Below are 19,883 nucleotides of genomic sequence, written 5' to 3'. Positions count from 1 at the left end.
CTGGTATTTATAAATACTCTAGAAATTCTATTCCTCAATGATAACAAGAAAAGGACTGTTTTTAATAAATATGGTTTGGGTTTATACTGACACTTCAATGGTTGTCATTGGTAAAGAGGCACATTTTAGGTCTACTGACTTACGTCACCAATATGTGGTGAAAAATCAAAAGGGGAATTTGCTCTTTAAGTAGTTCATGACATTTCATTAACATTCCTTTATTCCCTGTATATTGAGGAAAAGTTATTTTATTAAACGTTTATTAGATCATTGAGTGAAGTGTTTTCTAAGTAAATATATTTGAACCCCAATTCTTCCTTGGTTAGCCTGAATGAAGAAATAGATTGTGCCATACTGTGTTTTCTATTTCTGTTGTTGAGCATGTTTTATGTTATAAATGCTTCCAATGTTATCTCCAATAAACATTGGTTTAGTAAATGAGCTGATAGTTTAGAAAAAATTAGTAATTCTAAGGGCCCAGTAGAGTCTCTCACTTTAATTATGCATTATGTGTTTGTAAAATATAATAAAAATTATAAAAGTTTAATTTTGTCCTAATGGCTATAGATGATTTCTTAAATAGGACAATTGTTTAAACATACCGCTTTTCTTTTTTGAGAAAAACATTGGTCACTTTTATCTGTCTGATTTAAGGACGGAGTATGCATAGGCCAGTGATTCTCAACTGGGGGTAGCTTTGCCCTCCAGGGGACATTGGAAAATACCTGAAAACATGTTTGGTTGTTATAGCTGAATGCAGGTGTTACTAACATCTGTGGGTTGAGGCAAGTGATGCTGCTAAGTGTCGTGTGATGTACAGGGCAGCCCCCAACAATAAGAGATTATATAATCCCAAATATAATAGTGCTGAAGTGGGGAAAACTCTGGCTTAGAGCTTGCATTCTGAAATCTTAATGCTTGAACTCTAATTCATATTCTGCTATCCACTAACCCAGAATCCTCATAAGAACTTAAGTGTAAGGGCTTCCATTTCCTCATTACTGAAAGGAGTGTATTAAATCTTCTAACTGGGTTTAAAAATACAGCAGTCCCCCCTTATCCACCATTTCCCTTACCCTGGTTTTAGTTACCTGTGGTAAACCACAGTCTGAAAGCAGATAATCCTCCTGACAGATCATCAGAAGATCAATAGTAGCCTGACTGTACATCACAATCCTATGTCATTCAATTCACTTCATCTCATTACATAGGCATTTCATTATCTCATATCATCATAAGAAGGACAGAGTATAGTACACTAAGATACTTTGAGAGAGACCATATTAACATAACTTTTATTAGAGTATAAAATTATGATTGTTTATTATTAGTTACTGCTGTTAAAATTTACTGTGCCTAATTTATATATAGGATTTGGTATGATCTATGGTTTAGGCATCCACTGGGAGTTTTAGAACATATTCCCTGAAGTTAAGGGAGAACTACTATAATAAATAATGTCTGAGATAGAATTTTCTGCTTTCTAGTCATTTTTATAAATTTGAATATTTTATAGAATGCATGCTTTCTGGAGTTTAGTGTATTCAAGAATCCCTTCCCGCCTATGTCTTTTCATCCTTAGATATCAGACACATAAGTCTTAGAAACACTCATTAACACCTTATTGCATTTTTGATGTTCCTGCACATTAATTTTGTTTTGTCCAAGATTCAAGGCTTGTTTGGAATTTTATAAAGGCAGATAAAGCTTTTTTTAAGAATATTAGTACTAGTAATGTCTTTTCTTCGGTTTTATTTTTTAATTGTTTTATACAACTCTTAACGTGGCTCATAGACTTATTATTAAGCAAATGTGGGCTTCATTAAAACTAAATTGGAAGCCAGTTTGGTGGAGGTTTATAAGAAAATGTCTTTATGTTGCCTCTAATAGTAGATTCTATAGATAGTACAGGATTTGTTTGAAACACTATGGAACCCATCCTTTAAAAGTTAGGCAAGAGAGCTTCCTTTAAAAGGTGTGTGTTTCAATGGGAAGAGTGCTACACACCGAACACTTTCATTTAATTTTCTAAAATAAGTCACAATGCTAATTTAACCTATATGAGAGTTTAAAAAGATCATTACAGAAGGAGTATGAAAGAGACCCTTATGATAGTCTCCAGGGCTACCTGGTTAGAAAGAAAATAGTAAAGATCAAGGTGAAGTTGAAAACACAACAGAATGAGTATACACCATTTCTTGAAGGTGTTGGAAAGGGTTCTAGTTTGTATTTTAGGAGGAAATTTGCTCACCCTTGAAAAAAATAACTATATGCAAAATTAAAAAAAACAGTTGCAATCTAGATTATATTGGGATTAAATTATAATAAAATAATTTAGGTAATAATATACACTTAAACATAAAGAAAATGGGAATACATTTAAGACATTTATAATTTTAATATTTTATTCAATGAGTAGTATTCGCACATGCCTTCTTTCACTTTCCATATATATAATCATATTTACCAACTCATAGAGATGGCTTCTTGATATCACAGTTTTGAATGTTTCTATTATTCGCCCTTTAGATGTATATACTGATGTATTTTCAATTAAATATATGTATCATAAAGTTCATTCTGTTCATTTATTGTATTGTGTTTATTATATATTTATATATAATATTTATTACACAGACTCAGCTTGTGCCTTTATCACTTATTTTCTGCACTACTGAAATGACCTACTCAATCTTTAGGTTACCAGCCCAATGTCAAATCATTCGCAGTCATTTGTTGAATCTATATTTTAAGTAATATGTTGCTGTTACTAAAGCACCAAAATTTATTCCTTTTATAAATTAGAAAAGATTCTGTGCTTTCTTTGCATTTCTAAATACAAATTTTTGCATAAATAAAAGATAAGGGAGATGAGTTAATATTTTAATGTGAGAATTTTCATAGCTCTGGTTTTGGCCAAAGAAATGTGTCTCTATTTGTCATGTTAACAAATAGGGAAAAAAAGAGATTTAGAACTGCTGCTCTACAATAACTCCCTTCCAGTTAATGTTCTACAGTATTGACAACATGCACTTACAGAGATTTTTTTTCAGTTACTTTGATATCTAATGCTAGAAATATAATGTCATATTGCTTTGGTGGTTATGAAAGTCTTGTTTCTTCTAGTTTTATGTTGTAGTTACATAGTATGTTTTGTTTACTTATTGGGGAAGGTACAAGATACGGGCACTTGAGGCTACAAAAAACATTCCTGAAAAGTTGACATTTTCCTTGGGAAGAGTCATTTCCCACTGCTTTCAAGAAAGATAGCAAAATATACATGTCCAATGTACGGTGGTTAAAAATCCAGGTAATAAATCAATCTACATAGACAAAAGCAATCAACTTACCAATGAAAGGTAAATATTAAGGGAAAGAACATTACATATTAGATAAGCTATGTCAGTAGGAAAGGACCCATGGTAGTATATTCTTCTTTACTCTTTTGTTTTTTTTTTGTTTGTTTGTTTGTTTGTTTGTTTTAATTTTTTTTTTCAACGTTTATTTATTTTTGGGACAGAGAGAGACAGAGCATGAACGGGCGAGGGGCAGAGAGAGAGGGAGACACAGAATTGGAAACAGGCTCCAGGCTCTGAGCCATCAGCCCAGAGCCCGACGCGGGGCTCGAACTCACGGACCGTGAGATCGTGACCTGGCTGAAGTCGGACGCTTAACCAACTGCGCCACCCAGGCGCCCCAGTATATTCTTCTTTAAACTGTATAAATATTAAGCAGTTACTAGTAAATATCAGACATTGTTAGGAGCAGTGAATTCAGCATTGAATAAGATAGGCAAAATCCCTGCACTTATGACACTTCTATTTTAGTTGGCTTCGGTGTGGTAATGTGTAAGGGTCAAAGTGTCTATTCTTAAATAAAACGTACTGGATTCTGCATTGCATACCTTACTTACTTGATCTCGAGGGCTCATTAGTAGGAAACCATGAACTTATTCAGGAGACATATTTCACAGTATGAATTATCCAGGAGTTAATATTTAGCCTCTCCCTCTATAAGAACTCTGACCAATAATACTAGCTAATTTTAACATAATTTCATACTTATTTCTTCTTTTTTGAATTCAAATAATGCTGTTTTCAGCAATAATATTAAAAATATTGTTAAAACACTATGTAACATTAGCAATTATTCTAATGTAATGCCAATTTTTTTAGCTAGCTTTTGAGAATTAAGTATTTCTATTTTTTTAGTAACAATTGTGTTGTAAAACAATACTGTTTTTTTGTGAAGTGGGTAACATTTTCAAAAAATGTATTTTAAAATCAAACAAAATAATTATATCCCATAAAAGAAACTATTATAGAAGCATAAAAAATTGTTGCCTGATACCATTTTTAGCAATTACAATATAGTTTACAAAAAAGAGAAAATTTCAGAAAGAAATTATATCTGTCATTAATCAGTAATTGAAATATTGCTCCCCTATTAATTATATCATCAGATCATCTTAGCAAAAAATTGAGCTATGCACATTGGCAGGATTTCTGTATATCTCTTTGGCATCAGTAAGGACACAATCAAGATGAATCTTACAACCAATGCTTTCAATCAGATTGCAGTGTTTAACATAGTTTACATTGTTTTACATGTGTGGATTTTATCATACTCTCATATCGTCCTCTCCTCAGCTGAGTTATATGCAATGTTGATGCTACATATGTTGCATTACCATTTAAGAATATTTTCAAAGAACTTTTACTATGATTTGGTATTATAACAAATTATTTTGTAAACAGAAAGTCAAGGAAAAAAAGAAACCATGCATATAACCAGTAACTCCTTTAAATGTAAATGGACTAAATATTCCTAGTAAAGGACATAGGGTGACTGAATGGATAAAAACCAAGACCTATATATATGCTGCCTACAAGAGACTCACCTCAGACCTGAGGACACATACACACTGAAAATCAAAAGATCAAAGGAAGAAAAACGTATCTTGCAAATGGGAATGAAGGGGAAAAAATCAGGTAGCAATACTTAGATAAAATAGACTTTAAAACAAAGTCTGTAGAGTGGCACCTGGTGACTCAGTCAGTTGAGTGTCCACCTCTTGATTTCAGCTCAGGTCATGATCCCAGGGTTATGGGATTGAGCCCCTCATCAGGTTCTGCGCTAAGCATGGAGTCTGCTTCAGATTTTCTCTCTCTCTCTCTCAGATAGATAGAGAGACAGACAGATGATAGATAGGTAGATAGAGATGATAGAGATAGAGATGGAGATAGAGATAGAAATATATCCCCTTCTGCCCCTCTCCCCTGCTCACAGGTACACTCTCTCTCTAAAACAAACAAAACCCCAAGTCAGTATCAGGAAACAAGGGCACTGATAATGACAAAGGGATCAATCCACAAAGAGGATATAAAAATAGTAAATATGTATGCACCACACATAGAAGCACTTAAATACCTAAAGCAAATACTCTAGTCATAAAGGGAGAAATGGACAGTAATACCATCATCCACTTACATCAATGGATAGATCATTCAGACAGAAAACCAATAAGAAAACAGTGGCTTTGAGCAACATATCAGACAAGATGGACCTAACAGATATATACAGAATCCAAAACAGCAGAACACATTATTTCCAAGGTCACATACAATATTCTTCAGAAATGTTTCCCATGTTAGGCCACAAAACAAGTCTTAATTAATAAGAGCAAAATCATATCAAATCATATCAAGATTTTTTTCTGACTTTAGTATGAAACTGGAAATCAATTACAAGAAAAATTCTGAAAAGGAACACAAAAACAAAAGGGAAACCATATGGTATTTAGCAATTAAAAAAATCAACCAAAAAATCAAAGAGGAAATAAGAAAAATACATGGAAACAAATGAAAATGAAAACAAAGTGGTTCAAAAATCTTTGGAATACAGCAAAAGCAGTTCTAAGGTAATTTTATAGTGATATATGCCTACCTCAAGAAACAAGAAAAATCTCAAACAACCTAAATTTATACTCAAAGGAGCTAGAAAAGAAGAACAAACAAAGCCCAAGGCTAGTAGAAAGAAAGAAATAATAAAGGTTAGTGCAGAGATAAATGAAACTGAGACTACAAATACAATAGAAAAGATTAATGAAGCCAGGAGCTGGTTCTCAGGAAAGATAAAATTGATAACCTTTAGCCAGATTTCTCAAGGAAAAAAGGGAGAGGATTCAAAATATAAAGCATTATAACAGAATATTATGAAAAATTATATGCCAACAAATTGGACAACCTAGAAGGAATAAATTCATAGAAATGCACAATCTTCTAAAACTAAATTAGGAAGAATTTGAACACTTGAACAGACCAATTACTAATTTATGAAATTAAACCACTAAGCAAAAAATTACTGACAAACAAAAGTCCAAGACCAGATGCATTCACAGGTGAATTCTACCAAACATTTAAGGAAGAGTTAATGCGTATTCTTCTCAAACTATTCCAAAAAATATTTTCCAAAATGAGGATGAAAAACTTACAATTTCATTGTATGAGGCCAGAATTACCCTGATACCAGAACCAAAGACACAGAGAAACTACAAAAAGTAAATTACAGGCCAGTATTTCTAATGAACACAGACAAAAAAATCCTCAGCAAAGTATTAGCAAACCAAATTTAACAATGTATTAAAAAATCACTTATGATCAAGTGGGATTTATTCTAGGTATGCAGTGGTGGTTCAATATTCTCAAGTCAATGAGATACATCATAATAATACGAAGAATGATAAAACCCTATGATCATTGCATTAGATGAAGAAAAAGCATTTTATAAAGTACAACATCTATTCATGACAACTCTCAACAATAAGTTTAGAGGGGCCATACCTTAACATAATAACAGCCATATATGCAAAACCCACAACTAACATCAAACTCAATGTTGGAAAACTGAAAGTTTTCCCCCTAAGTTCAAGAACAATACAAGGATGTCCATTTTCACTGTTTTTATTCAACATAGTACTGGAATTCCTCACTGCAGCAATCAGACAAGAAAAAGAAATTAAAGGCATCCAAATTGATAAAGAAGCAGTAAAACCATTTCTATTTGCAGAAAACATGATACTATATATAGAAAACCCTAAAGACTCCACCAAAAAACTAAAAAACTGATAAGTGAATTCAGTAAAGTTGCAGGATACAAAATTAATATACAGATATCTGTTGCAATTCTATACACTAATAACAAAGTAGCGGAAATAAGAAAACAACTCATTTCCAATTACACCAAAAATAACAAATACTTAGGAATAAACTTAACCAATGGGGAGGGGGGGAACTATACTCTGAAAACTAGAAGACATTAATGAAAGAAAGTGAAGACAACACAAACAAATGGAAAGGTATACCATGCCTTCAATTCTATACTCCCTTCAGAAACAAAATGCTTTATGAAATGTAAAAAGAGAATATCATCATATCTAACAAAGCTGTATCATTGAGATAAATGCAAAAGGACTATCAAACCTAAGAAAAGGAACTGAAGACAAAAGAAAATACAATAAGAGGCTGGTGTGACGGGTTGATAGGTCACACCAGTTGTAATAAGGAAGTTAACATGGCTTTCATTTGTTTTTAATTAGCATCATGTGTTTTGTTTTAATTTTTTGTTTTACTTTTCTTAATAGTATATAAAATAATGTGTTTTAAAATCCATCACCTTAAATTCAATAAAATGCAGAGTATATGGCTCCAGTGAAGAAATTAGAGAAAAAAATTATAGGGAAATAAAACTCACTGTATTATAATGTTCACATTTGACTGATTAATCATTAAATTTGCCATCCATTAATCTTCTAGGAAGTTTAAGAATAGATAATAAAATAGTTATTTGATAACTAAAACATCTAAAAACTAACAATTATGTGAGTATAATTTAATTTAATTCTAGTTTTGAGAAAGATGTGGCTAGGCATATGTACTGAAAATTCTCTTTGGCAGATGTGATCCCAAAGAGCTTCAGAAGGAATTAACATCAATTAGCAGCATGTTTAGGAAATTATTTCCATCTGTGCCAGGGTAACAATATACAAATATATATGTGCCAAAGTATATTTTTGTATTTTGATTCAAGAGTATCTTTCCTATGTTTGTCTAAACATGTTCCAAAACATGTAAAATTTTATATTCTAAATGTAGAATTGGAAGAGAATTGAATGAATGTTCATTTCTTTAAGATCTAATTTTGGCAGATAATAGCACTTAAAAAATAAGTTCCTCTTGGGGACTTTTCCCTCAAATAAGAAGAGAGGAAAGAAAGAGAAGAGAAGAGAGAGAAGAGAAGAGAAGAGAAGAGAAGAGAAGAGAAGAGAAGAGAAGAGAAGAGAAAGAAGAAGAAAAGAAAAAAGAGAATAAAAGAGAATAGAAAAGGTTACACCCCTTTCCCAGAGGCTGCCAATGTCCAATAACTAGTTGATGCAAGAGTATAAAGCTCCAAACCACTTGCCTAATTGAGGACAACTATGAATATAAAGAAAATCATCAATAATAATACTATAATAGTAGGGGATTTTAAAACCCTACTTATAGCAATGGATAGATTGTTTAAGCAGAAAAATCAACAAGTAAACAATTGCTTTGAGTGATACCTAGACCAGATGGATTTAACAGATATATTCAGAATATTTCATCCTAAAGCAGCAGAATGCACATTCTTCTCATGTGCACATGGAACATTCTCCAGAATTCATCACATACTGGGTCACAAATCAGGCATCCACAAGTACAAAAATTTGAGATCATACCATGCATATTTTCATACCACAACACTATGAAATTTGAAGCCAACCACAATAAAAAATTTGGGAAAACCACAAATATATGGAGGTTAACACCCTACTAAAGAATTAATTGGGGGGCGCCTGGGTGGCGCAGTCGGTTAAGCCTCCGACTTCAGCCAGGTCACGATCTCGCGGTCCGTGAGTTTGAGCCCCGCGTCAGGCTCTGGGCTGATGGCTCAGAGCCTGGAGCCTGTTTCCGATTCTGTGTCTCCCTCTCTCTCTGCCCCTCCCCCATTCATGCTCTGTCTCTCTCTGTCCCAAAAATAAATAAAAAGTTGAAAAAAAAATTAAAAAAAAAATTAATTGGTTTTTCTGGGAAATAAAGAGAAATTTTAAAAAAATACATGAAAGCAAATGAAAATGAAAACATGACACTCTAGAACCTTTGGGATTCAGCAAAGGCAGTCGTAAGAGGGAAGTATATAGCAAGACAGGCTTACCTCAAGAAGCAAGAGAAGTCTCAAATGCACAAAGTAACATTGGAACTAAAAAAGGAACCAAAAATAAAATGATGTAAAGTATAACAACATATACCTAAAACGTGGTGGGGAGGAGTAAAGAATGGGCTCAAACTTAAGTGATCATAAACTCATTATAAACAGCTATATGCAGAAGATGTTATATACAAACCTAATGGTAACCACAAATCAAAAACTAATAATAGATATGCAAAAAACAAAGAGAAAGGAATCCAAGTATATCACTAAAGAAGGCCAAATGATGGTGAGAGAAGAGAGCAAGAGAAGAAACAAATGAAAACTACAAAAAAAAACAACACAAAACAAGTAGCAATATGGCAAGACAAGTATACCTATCAACGATTAATGCTCCAATGAAAAGACACAGGGTGACAGAATGGATTAAAAAAAACAAACAAAAAACCACTTATATGCTGCCCAGAAGAGACAGACCTAAAGACACATGCAGATTGAAAGTGAGGGAATGAAGAAATGTTTAACATGCAAATGCATGTCAAAAGAAAGCAAGGGTAGCAATATTTATTTCACACAAATAGACTTTAAAACAAACATTGTCACAAGAGATAAAGAAGGACACTATATATCCATAAATGGGAAAACACAGTAAGAAGGTATAACAATGGTAAATATTTATGCCCCTAACATGAAAACATCCAAATGCATAAAATAGTAATAACAAACATGAAGAAACTAATTGATACTAATATAATAATAGTGGGAGAATTTAACACCCTACTTACATCAATCAGATCATCCAAACAGAAAACCAATAAGGCAGTGGCTTTGAATGACACAGTGGGTCAGATGGATTTAACAGATATATTCAGAACATTCCATAAAAAAATAGCACAATAAACATACTTGTCAAGCACTCATGGGACATTCTCCAGAATAGATCACATAGTAGGCCATGAAACAAGTCTCAACAGATTCAAGATTCAAAAGATTAAAGTCACACCATGTTTTTTATTTGTTTGTTTTTTTACCACAAGGCTATATGAAACTTGATATCAACCACAAGAAACTAATTTGGAAAGAGCACAAACACATGGATATTAACTAACATGCTACTAAACAATGAGTCTGTCAACCAAGAAATCAAAGGGGAAATTAAAAGACAATACATGGAGACAAATGAAAATGAAAACACAATGCTCCAAAATCTTTGGGATACAACAAAATTTGTTCTAAAAAGAGTTTATAGCGATACAAGGCTACCTCAAGAAGCATGAAATACCTCAAATAAATGAACTAACCTTACACCTAAATAAGCTACAAAACAACTAGAAACCCCTAAACCAGCAGAAGGGAGGAAACAAAGATTAGAGAAGAAATAAATGATATAGAAACTAAACAAAAAAACGAAAGAAAGAGAGAGAGAGAAAGAGAGAAAACAAGAGAAAGAAAGAAAGAAAGAAAGAAAGAAAGAAAGAAAGAAAGAAAGAAAGAAAACCCAATAGAACAAACTGATTAAGCCAGGAGATGTTTCTTTGAAAAGAATAAAACTGATAAACTTCTAGCCAGACTCATTAAAAATAGAGAGAGAACACTCAAACAAAATCAGAAATGCAAGAGCAGAAATAACAACCAATAGCACAGAGATACAAAGGATTATAAGAGAATATTATTAAATGATATACTAACAAATTGGACAACCTAGAAGAAATGGATAAATTCTTAGAAACATACAACATACCAAAACTGAACCAGTAAGAAATAGAAACTTTGAGCAGACTGATTACCAGCAATGAAATTGAATCAGTAATCAAAAAACTTCCAACAAACAAAAATCCAGGAGCAGGTATCTTCACAGGCCAGTTCTTCCAAATATTTAAGGAAGAGTTGACACCTAGTCTTCTCATTTTTTTTCCCAAAAAGCAGAAGAGAGAGCAAAATATCTGAATTCATTACATGAGGCCAGCATTACACTGATACCAAAACCAGATAAAGACCACACAAAAAACAGAGAACTACAGGCAAATATCTCTCATGGACATAAATGCAAAAATACTCAACAAAATATTTTCAAACTGAATCCAACAATATATTTAAAAAAATCATTCACCATGATCAAGTGGAATTTTTTATTGGGATATAGAGTGGTTCCATATTTTCAAATCCATCAATGTATACATCACATCAATGAAAAAAATATGATCATTTCAGTAGATGGAGAAAAAGCATTTGACAAAGTACAACATCCATTCATGGTAAAAACCCTCACCAAAGTAGGTTTACAGGAACATATCTCAACGTAACAAAGGCCATGTATGAAAAACCCACAGCTAACATTAAACTCAATGGGGACAAACTGAGAACTTTTCTTCTGAGATCATGAACAAGACAAGAATGTTCACTCTCACTACTTTTATGCAACATAGTACTAGAAGTCCTAGATTTAGCAATCAGACAACAAAAAGAAATAAAAGGTGTCCAAATTGGTAAGAGAGAGGTAAAACTTTCACTATTTGCTGATCATATGATACTCTATATACAAAACCTGAGAAGATTACACCAAAAACAACTAGAACTGATAAGTGAATTCACTGAGTTCACATGACACAAAATCATTGTACAGATATCTGTTGCATTTCTATACAGTAATAATGAAGCAGCAGAAAGAGAAATTAAGAAAATAATCCCATTTACAATTGCAGCAAAAAAAAAAAATACATAGAAATAAACAACCAAGGAGGTGAAATACCTATACTCTGAGAAGTATAAAACATCAATGAAAGAAATTGAGGATGGCACAAATGGAAAGATATTCTGTGCTTACAGACTGGAAGAACAAGTATTGTTAAAATGTCTAATAATATATACTACGCAAAGCAATCCATAGATTTAATGCAATCCCTATGAAAACACCAATAGTATTTTTCACAGAAGTAGAACAAACCACTCTAAAATTTGAATGAACCACAAAAGAACCAAATATCCAAAGCAATTTTGAAAAAGAAAAACAAAACTGGAGGTATCACAATTCTAGATGTCAAGTTGTACTACAAAGCTGTAGTAATCAAAACAGTATGGTACTGCCACAACACACATAGATCAATGGAACAGAATTGAAAGCCCTGAAATTCACAGATCATTGTATGGTCAATTAATCTTCAACATGGGAAGTAAGCATATGCAGTGTGTAAAAGGCACTCTTCAACAAATGGTGGTGTGAAAACCAGACAGCTACATGCAAAGGAATGAAACTGGACCACTATCTAATGCCATACACAAAAATAAGCTCAAAATGGATTGAAGACCTAAATGTGAGACCTGAAACCATAAAAATCCTAAAAGAGATTAGACGCAGTAATTCCTCTGGATATGGATATGGATCTGGATATGGATATGGATATCTTCTTTCTGGATAGGTCTTCTGAGGCAAAGGAAACAAAAGCAAAAATAAACTATAGGAACTACATAAAATTAAAAAGATTCTGCACAGCAGAAGGAAACAACAAACAAAACTAAAAGGCAACCTAGTGAATAGGATAGATCCAACAAAGGATTAGTATCCAAAATATATAAAGAACTTCTACAAGTCTTCTACAACACCCCTAAAATTAAATAATCCCCCCAAATAAAAAAAAAAAAATCCAAAAAATAAAAAAACAATCCAGAAGACATGACAGACATTTCTCTAAAGAAGACATACAAATGGCCAACAAACACATAAAAAGATGCTCAACATTTCTCAACATCAGGGAAATGCAAATCAAAACTACAAGATATCACCTTATACTTGTCAGCATAACTAAAATTAAAAACACAAGAAACAACAGGTGTTGGCAAGGATGTGAAGAAAAAGGAACTATCTTGCACTGTTTTTGGGAATGCAGACTGGTACAGCCACTTTGGAAGACAGTATGGAGGATCCTCAAAAATTAAAAAAAAAAAAAAAAAAAAAAAAAAAGAACTACCCTATGATCCAGTAATTGCACTACTGGGTATTTACTGAAATACTAACTTACTGAAAACACTAATTTAAAGAGATAAATGCACTCCTATGTTTATTGCATTATTTATAATAGTCTAATTATGGAAGGAACCCAAGTATTAATCCATAGATAAATAAAGAAGATGTGGTATAGATTTAGAGTATTATCCAGTCGTTAAAGGGAATGAAATCCTGCCATTTACAACAGCATAGATGGATCTAGAGAGTTTAATGCTAAGCACAATAAGCTAATTAGAGGAAGAAAAATTCCATATGATTTCATTTATATGTGGATTTTAAGAAAGAAAGCAAAGGAGGGGCGCCTAGGTGGCTTGGTCGGTTAAGCGTCTGACTTCTGCTCAGGTCATGATCTCACAGTCTGTGAGTTCGAGCCCCACGTCGGGCTCTGTGCTGACCGCTCAGAGCCTGGAGCCTGTTTCAGATTCTGTGTCTCCCTCTCTCTCTGCCCCTCCCCTGTTCATGCTGTGTCTCTCTCTGTCTCAAAAATAAATAAACGTTAAAAAAAAAAAAAAAAAAGAAAGCAAAGGAAAAAAGAAAGAAAAAGAAAAAAATGCAGACTTTTAGCTACAGGGTACTAACAGTGGGTTACCTAAGGGGAGATACGTGGGGAGATGGGTTAAATAGATGAAGTGGATTAAGAGTATACATATCTTGGTTAGCACTGAGTAATATATGGAACGTTGAATTATTGTATTTTTTTAATGTTTATTTTTGAGAGACAGAACAAGAGAGAGAGAGACGAGAGAGAGAGAGAATGAGTGGGGGAGGGGCAGAGAGAGAGAGAGACACAGAATCGGAAGCAGGCTCCAGGCTCTGAGTTGTCAGCCCAGAGCCTGACACGGGGCACAAACTCACCAACTGCGAGATCGTTACCTGAGCTGAAGTCAGATGCTTAACCAACTGAGCAACCCAGGCGCCCCTGAAGACAGTATTTAAAAAGAAAGAAAGAGAAAAGGAATGTTTAGCAAAATATCTCAATTTGAAATCACGGAGTATAAGGACAGCCTGAAGATATCCCCTAACATGCTCTAGTTTTATGGAAAATTGGGGAGATTCATCTCATTAATGATAACCTTCAAGCATGAGTTTAAGTTACAGTATTGTTCTGTACGTATTTTAGCAAATTTTAGTAAGTTGTGATACATTTTAGAAATATGTGGAAATACTGGGAGGCCAGTAACTGGTGTTAAATCAAGCAGACTGTCTATCCCACACTATCTGCAGGGATACAAACTCACTGTACTTCCATTTTCCAGTCAATATACATCCATACCTTGTGTCATTGCACTTCACATTTTTTACAGATTGAAGCTTTGTGCTGCACGAGCCATTCCATGAGCACCATTCTTCCAACATCATTTGCTCACTTTCTGTCTCTGTGTCACATTTTTGTAATCTTGCAATATTTTAAAATAGTCATTGTTTTTATATTTGTCCTAGTCCTCTATGATTAGTGTTGTATTTTTAGGATGCCACAAACTGCACTTATATAAGATGGGAAATGATAAATGTTGTGTGTGTTCTGACTGTTTTGCCAACCAGCCACTCCCTCAACTCTCTCCCCCTGTCCTTGAGCCTCCCTATTCCCTGGGACACAACAGTATTGAAATTATGACAATTAGTAACACTACAGTGGCCTCCAAGTGGCCAAGGTAAAGAAAGAGTTGCACATCTCTCAACTTATATCAAAATCTAGAAATGACTAAGCTTAGTGAAGAGGACACATGGAAAGCCAAGAGAGCCTGACTGCACAGTCTCTTGCCAAACAGCCGAATTGTGACTGTAAAGGAAAACTTCTTGAGAGAAATTAAATGCACCTGGGTGGCTCAGTCGGTTTAGTGCCCAACTCTTGATTTCTGCTCAGGTCATGATCCTGAGGTCTGTGTCCAGCTGGTCCTGAACGTGGAGCCTGCTTAAAATTCTCTCTCTCCCTCTGCCCCTCTTCCCCCACTCTGCATGCTCTAAAATAAAAAATAATAATAATAAATAAAAGTGCTACACCAGTAACCACATGAATGATTAAAAAAAGTGAAATAAACTTATTGCTTATATGGAGAAAGCTTTAGTGGTCTGAGATGAAGATCAAGCCAGCTACAACATTCCCTTAAGCCACAGCCTAATACCCAGCAAGGCCCCAACTTTCTTCAATTCTATGAAGGCTGAGAGGTAAGGAAGCTGAAGAAGAAAAGTATGAAATTACAAGAGTCTGGTTCATGAGTTTAAGGAAAGAAACCATTTCTATAATATCAAAGTGCAAGGTGAGGCAGCAAGTGCTGACTTAGAAGTTCTAGCAAGTTATCTAGAAGATCTAGCTCAGATAATGAGTGAAGGTAGCTTTACCAAACAACAGACTTTCAATGTAGTCAAACAGTCTTCTATTGAAAGAAGATGTCATCTAGGATTTTCAGTGCAAGCGAGGAGAAGTCGATCCCTGGCTTTAAACCTTCAAAGGACAGGCTGACTCTCTTGTTAGGGGCTAATGCAGCTGGTGACTTCAAGTTGAAGCCAGTGCTCTGTTACCATTCTGAAAATCCTAGGAACTTTAAAACTTATATGAAATATAGTCTGCCTGTGCTCTATAAGTGGAACAACAAAGCTTGGATGATAGTACATCTGTCTACAGCATGGCTTAGTGAATATTTTAAGCCCACTGTTGAGACCTAGAGTCAGAAAAAAAAGATTCCTTTTGAAATAACTGTTGACAATGCAACTGGTCATTCAAGAGCTCTGTTGGAGATATGCAACAACGGGATTGATGTTTTTATACCTGCTAACACAACATCCATTTTGCAGCCCATGGATCAAGGAGTCATTTCAACTTTCAAGTCTCATTATTTAAGAAATACATCTTGTAAAGCTATAGCTGCTGCTATAAACAGTGATTCCTCTGATGGATCTTGGCATATCCACTGAAAACCATTCCAAAAGTCTTTAAGAATATTCATGGTTCATGGGAAGAGGTAAAAAGTCAACATTAACAGGAGTTTTCAAGAAGTTGATTCCAACTCTCATGGATGACTGAGGGCTTCAAGACTTGAGTGAAGGACGTAAGTGCAGATGTGGTGGAAATAGCAAGAGAGCTAGAATCAGAATTGGAGACTGAATGTGACTGAATTGCTGAAATCGCATGATAAAACTTTAATGTATGAAGAGTTGCTTCTTATGGATGAGCAAAGAAAGCAGTTTCTTGAGATAGAAACTACTTCTGGTGAAGATGCTATGAAACTGTTATAATGACAGCATAGGATATAGAATATTACATAAACTTAGTTGACAAAGCAGCAGCAGGATTTTAGAGAATTGATTCCAATTTTGAAACAAGTTCTGTGAGTAAAATGCTATGAAACAACATGGTATGGAGAAACAATTTGTGAAACGAAGAGTCTATCAGTGCAACAAACTTCATTGTCTTATTTTAAGAAGTGGCTGGTCACTCCAACCTTGAGCAACAACCACCCTAAGTCAGCAGCCAACAATGTCAGAGCAAGACCTTCCACCAGCAAAAAAAAAAAAAAAAAAAAAAAAAAAAAAAAAAAAAAAAAAAAAAAATCCACTCCCTGAAAGCTTAGAAGACGGTTAGAATTTTTTAGCCATAAAATATTTTCAGTGAATATATATACATTGTTTTTTTAGACAGAATGCTATTACATACTTAATAGACTATTGTATACCATTATTTTGTATGCACTGGGAACTAAAAGAAATCATTTGACTTGTTTATTGTGATATTAGCTTTATTGCAGTGGTCTGGAATTAAACCTGCAGCATCTCCAAGGTATGCCTGTAATAGGGATAATAAAAGCTACCTCAAAAGACTCTTGTGACAATTAAATATGTAAGAGTACTAGAATAATGCTTGGAATATAATATATACTCACTAAGCATTATGTCAAGCAGATAAACTTTATTCAGCATTTCTTAAATGCTTAATATGTGCCAGAGAATTGAGTTAGGAAGATAGGGTGTATGTAAGAAAAGTGGATGACTTGAGGTTGCATTTTTGCAGCACATCAGCAAGAACTTGATTTAAAGGGACATGAGGAAAAGAGAAAGCAAAGGTAATTTTCAGGTGTTGGCTTGATAGTGGCACAATTTATTGAGAATGAGGGCATTTGGGGAAGAATAGTTTTCAGAATCAAGTTTGATTTGGTTTTATGTCAAATATATTTAATTAATCAAAGTGATGACAGCTGGATAAGCAAATTGGGACTCAATACAGAGATCACTTTTGGAGAAATGGTTTTCTAGGGATCAATGAAATGATAAGTATTTAAAATAACACCATCTAGATGGCAAATATGAAGAAATTTTCATTGGCTTCCTCAGCGCCTTGTGCACCATCCTACTGCGTTACTCTACACTCTTCTCTTTCCTCCTTCTATATAATACAATACATCTATCACTTTTTGCCTCTGAAGCTGTAAACCAGCTCGTCAATTTCTATCTCGGCTTATGTTTCTAAACCAAGCCAGGGCTCTCTTCAAAAGGATTTCTGGTGCCAGCTTATAATCTTTGCTTCCTCTGTACTATGAGTCAATGAGCTGTGCCTTGTTTCTTTATTTTTTTTAAGTTTGTTTATTTTGAGAGAGATAGAGGTATCACACGTGGGGAAGGGGCAGAGACAGAGGGAGAGCAGGCTCTGCGTTGCCAAGGCAGAGCCCCATGCGGGTCTTGAATCCACAAACAGCAAGATCGTGACCTGAGCTGAGACCAAGAGTCAAAAGCTTACTGACTGAGCCACCCAGGAGCCCCTATGCCTTGTTTCTATCATTATAATACAAAGTTCTTGGGAGGAAGAAGATAGTATATACTCATTGGCCAGATTTTTTCTGATTAACAAAGTACAACCAAAAGTCTAAGTTAAACCCCTGCTGAAATTTTTTCTAAGTGTTCTGTTGTTCTCCTTAGGTCATTGTAGTGACTTCGTTTTTGGTTCCTTAATTTTCTAGGTTACCACTTTGCTGATACAAATCGTGATACTGGTAGTTCTAAAACTCTCTTAGGATATACTTAAATATTTTACATTCAACAAAAATGATTAGCCTCATTTAGGAGTGTGTATTACTTAGTAAAGTAATCTGAATCCTCAGATAAAACTATAGAATTCAAATTTAGGAAATTAAACAAATTTCAAAAGGCCTTTTAGTTCAACACTAAAAAGAAATAAGCTATCAAGCCATGAAAAGACATGAGGGAAATTTAGATACATGTTGCTAAGTGAAATAAGCCAACCTGAAAAGACTATATACATACTGTATAATTGCAACTATACAGCATAGTGGAAAAGGCAAAGCTATGGAGACAATAAAAAGATCAGTGGTTCCCAGGGTTCAGGGGAGAAGTAAGAGATTATTAGGCAGAGCACATAGGATTTTTAGGCGGTGAAAGTAGTCTGTATGATATTTTAATAGGTAAGTGTCATTATAAATTCGTTCAAACCTATAGAATGTGCAGCTCATAGAGTGAACCCTAAAGTAAACTATGGACTTGTATTAATTATGTGTCACTGTAGTTTTATCATTGGTGAAAAAAAAATGTATCATTCTGGTGACTGATGTTGATAATGGGGGAGATTATGATTGTGTGGAGCAGGGGGTATAAGAGAAATCTCTGTACTTTCCTCTCAATTTTGTTGTAAAACTAAACTGCTCCAAAAAAAAAAAACTATTTTAAAAAATGTCTTTTATAGTAAATTATCCATTTAACCACAATTTGTAGCAGTACTGCACTGGGAAGTTTAATCTCATGAAATATATATATACACATATATGTGTGTGTGTGTGTATATATATATATATATATATAAATATATGTATTAAGTCTTGTTGAAAATTTGGAGTTTTGTACACAAATGTGAAAATACCACTCTGTATTCGATGTATGCTATGAATGTATTTTTTAAAGACATCTTTTCCTTTCTGTGTCTTTAGGCTACATATCGAAATCGAATTGTGAGCCAAAGTCTCAGCACAAGGGACAGAAAAGCAATGCATACTCCCACCGAGGACCGTTTTAGATACACAGCAGCTGACCAGACAAGCCCCTACAAAAGTAAGACCTGTCAACTATCAAGTCTATGTTTAAGTAATTTTTTGAAGGACAAGGAACTAGTGGAAGTTATCAAACACTCAAGAGGAACTTATGAAACCCTCACATCAGAGGTCACCCAGAATTTACGGGCCACTGGAGGGCAAAACTCTCTGAAGCCAACAGCTAAGACCGAAGGGCCCTCTGCCTTCTCAGAGAAACCAAAGGACCCAGCTGTTGTGGCCCGACAGCATTCAACATTCACAGGAAGGTTTGGACAACCACCCAGAGGGCCAATCTCTTTACACATGTACAGCAGGAAGAATGTTTTTCTCCATCACAATTTACACACCACGGAGCTGCAAACTCTAGGCCAGCAGGATGGGTAATTAAATCACCCTGTTCCCGTCTCTGGGTAGGGTAAGGATGGTTAGTGTTTCTCGTGCATAGCTCACATTTAAATTGTCACATTCTTACTACTTTTTTATTTTTAGTTATAAACAAAGAATTGTGCACTTTTTTTTTTTTTTTTTTTTAGAATGAAGGTTCAGGCATGTTAATTGAATTAGGTTTAATAGCATTGAAGACATATATATATATATATATATATATATATATATATATA

The 19,883-nt window shown here is 34.2% G+C and overlaps 1 protein-coding gene across 4 annotated transcripts in view; it reads left to right on the top strand.

Moving 5' to 3' along the window:
* Positions 1 to 19,829, top strand: part of CCSER1 (coiled-coil serine rich protein 1) — a 1,345,367-nt gene extending 1,325,538 nt beyond the window's left edge. For 3 of the 4 annotated variants that reach the window (XM_040478447.1, XM_040478431.1, XM_040478439.1), the window contains one exon: positions 19,162 to 19,829. In XM_040478447.1, the coding sequence (XP_040334381.1) occupies positions 19,162 to 19,647 (486 nt within the window). In that variant the 3' untranslated portion in view covers positions 19,648 to 19,829. The remainder of the gene's footprint in view (positions 1 to 19,161) is intronic. The other variant, XM_040478454.1, reaches the window with a different exon arrangement.
* The last annotated feature ends 54 nt before the right edge of the window (positions 19,830 to 19,883 follow it).

Source organism: Herpailurus yagouaroundi, unplaced genomic scaffold (genome assembly GCF_014898765.1).
Source record: "Herpailurus yagouaroundi ecotype Mexico unplaced genomic scaffold, PumYag 28, whole genome shotgun sequence".
Classification (NCBI taxonomy): domain Eukaryota; kingdom Metazoa; phylum Chordata; class Mammalia; order Carnivora; family Felidae; genus Herpailurus; species Herpailurus yagouaroundi.
Note: the sequence above shows the minus strand (reverse complement) of the source record. Positions and strands in the feature narration are given on the sequence as shown.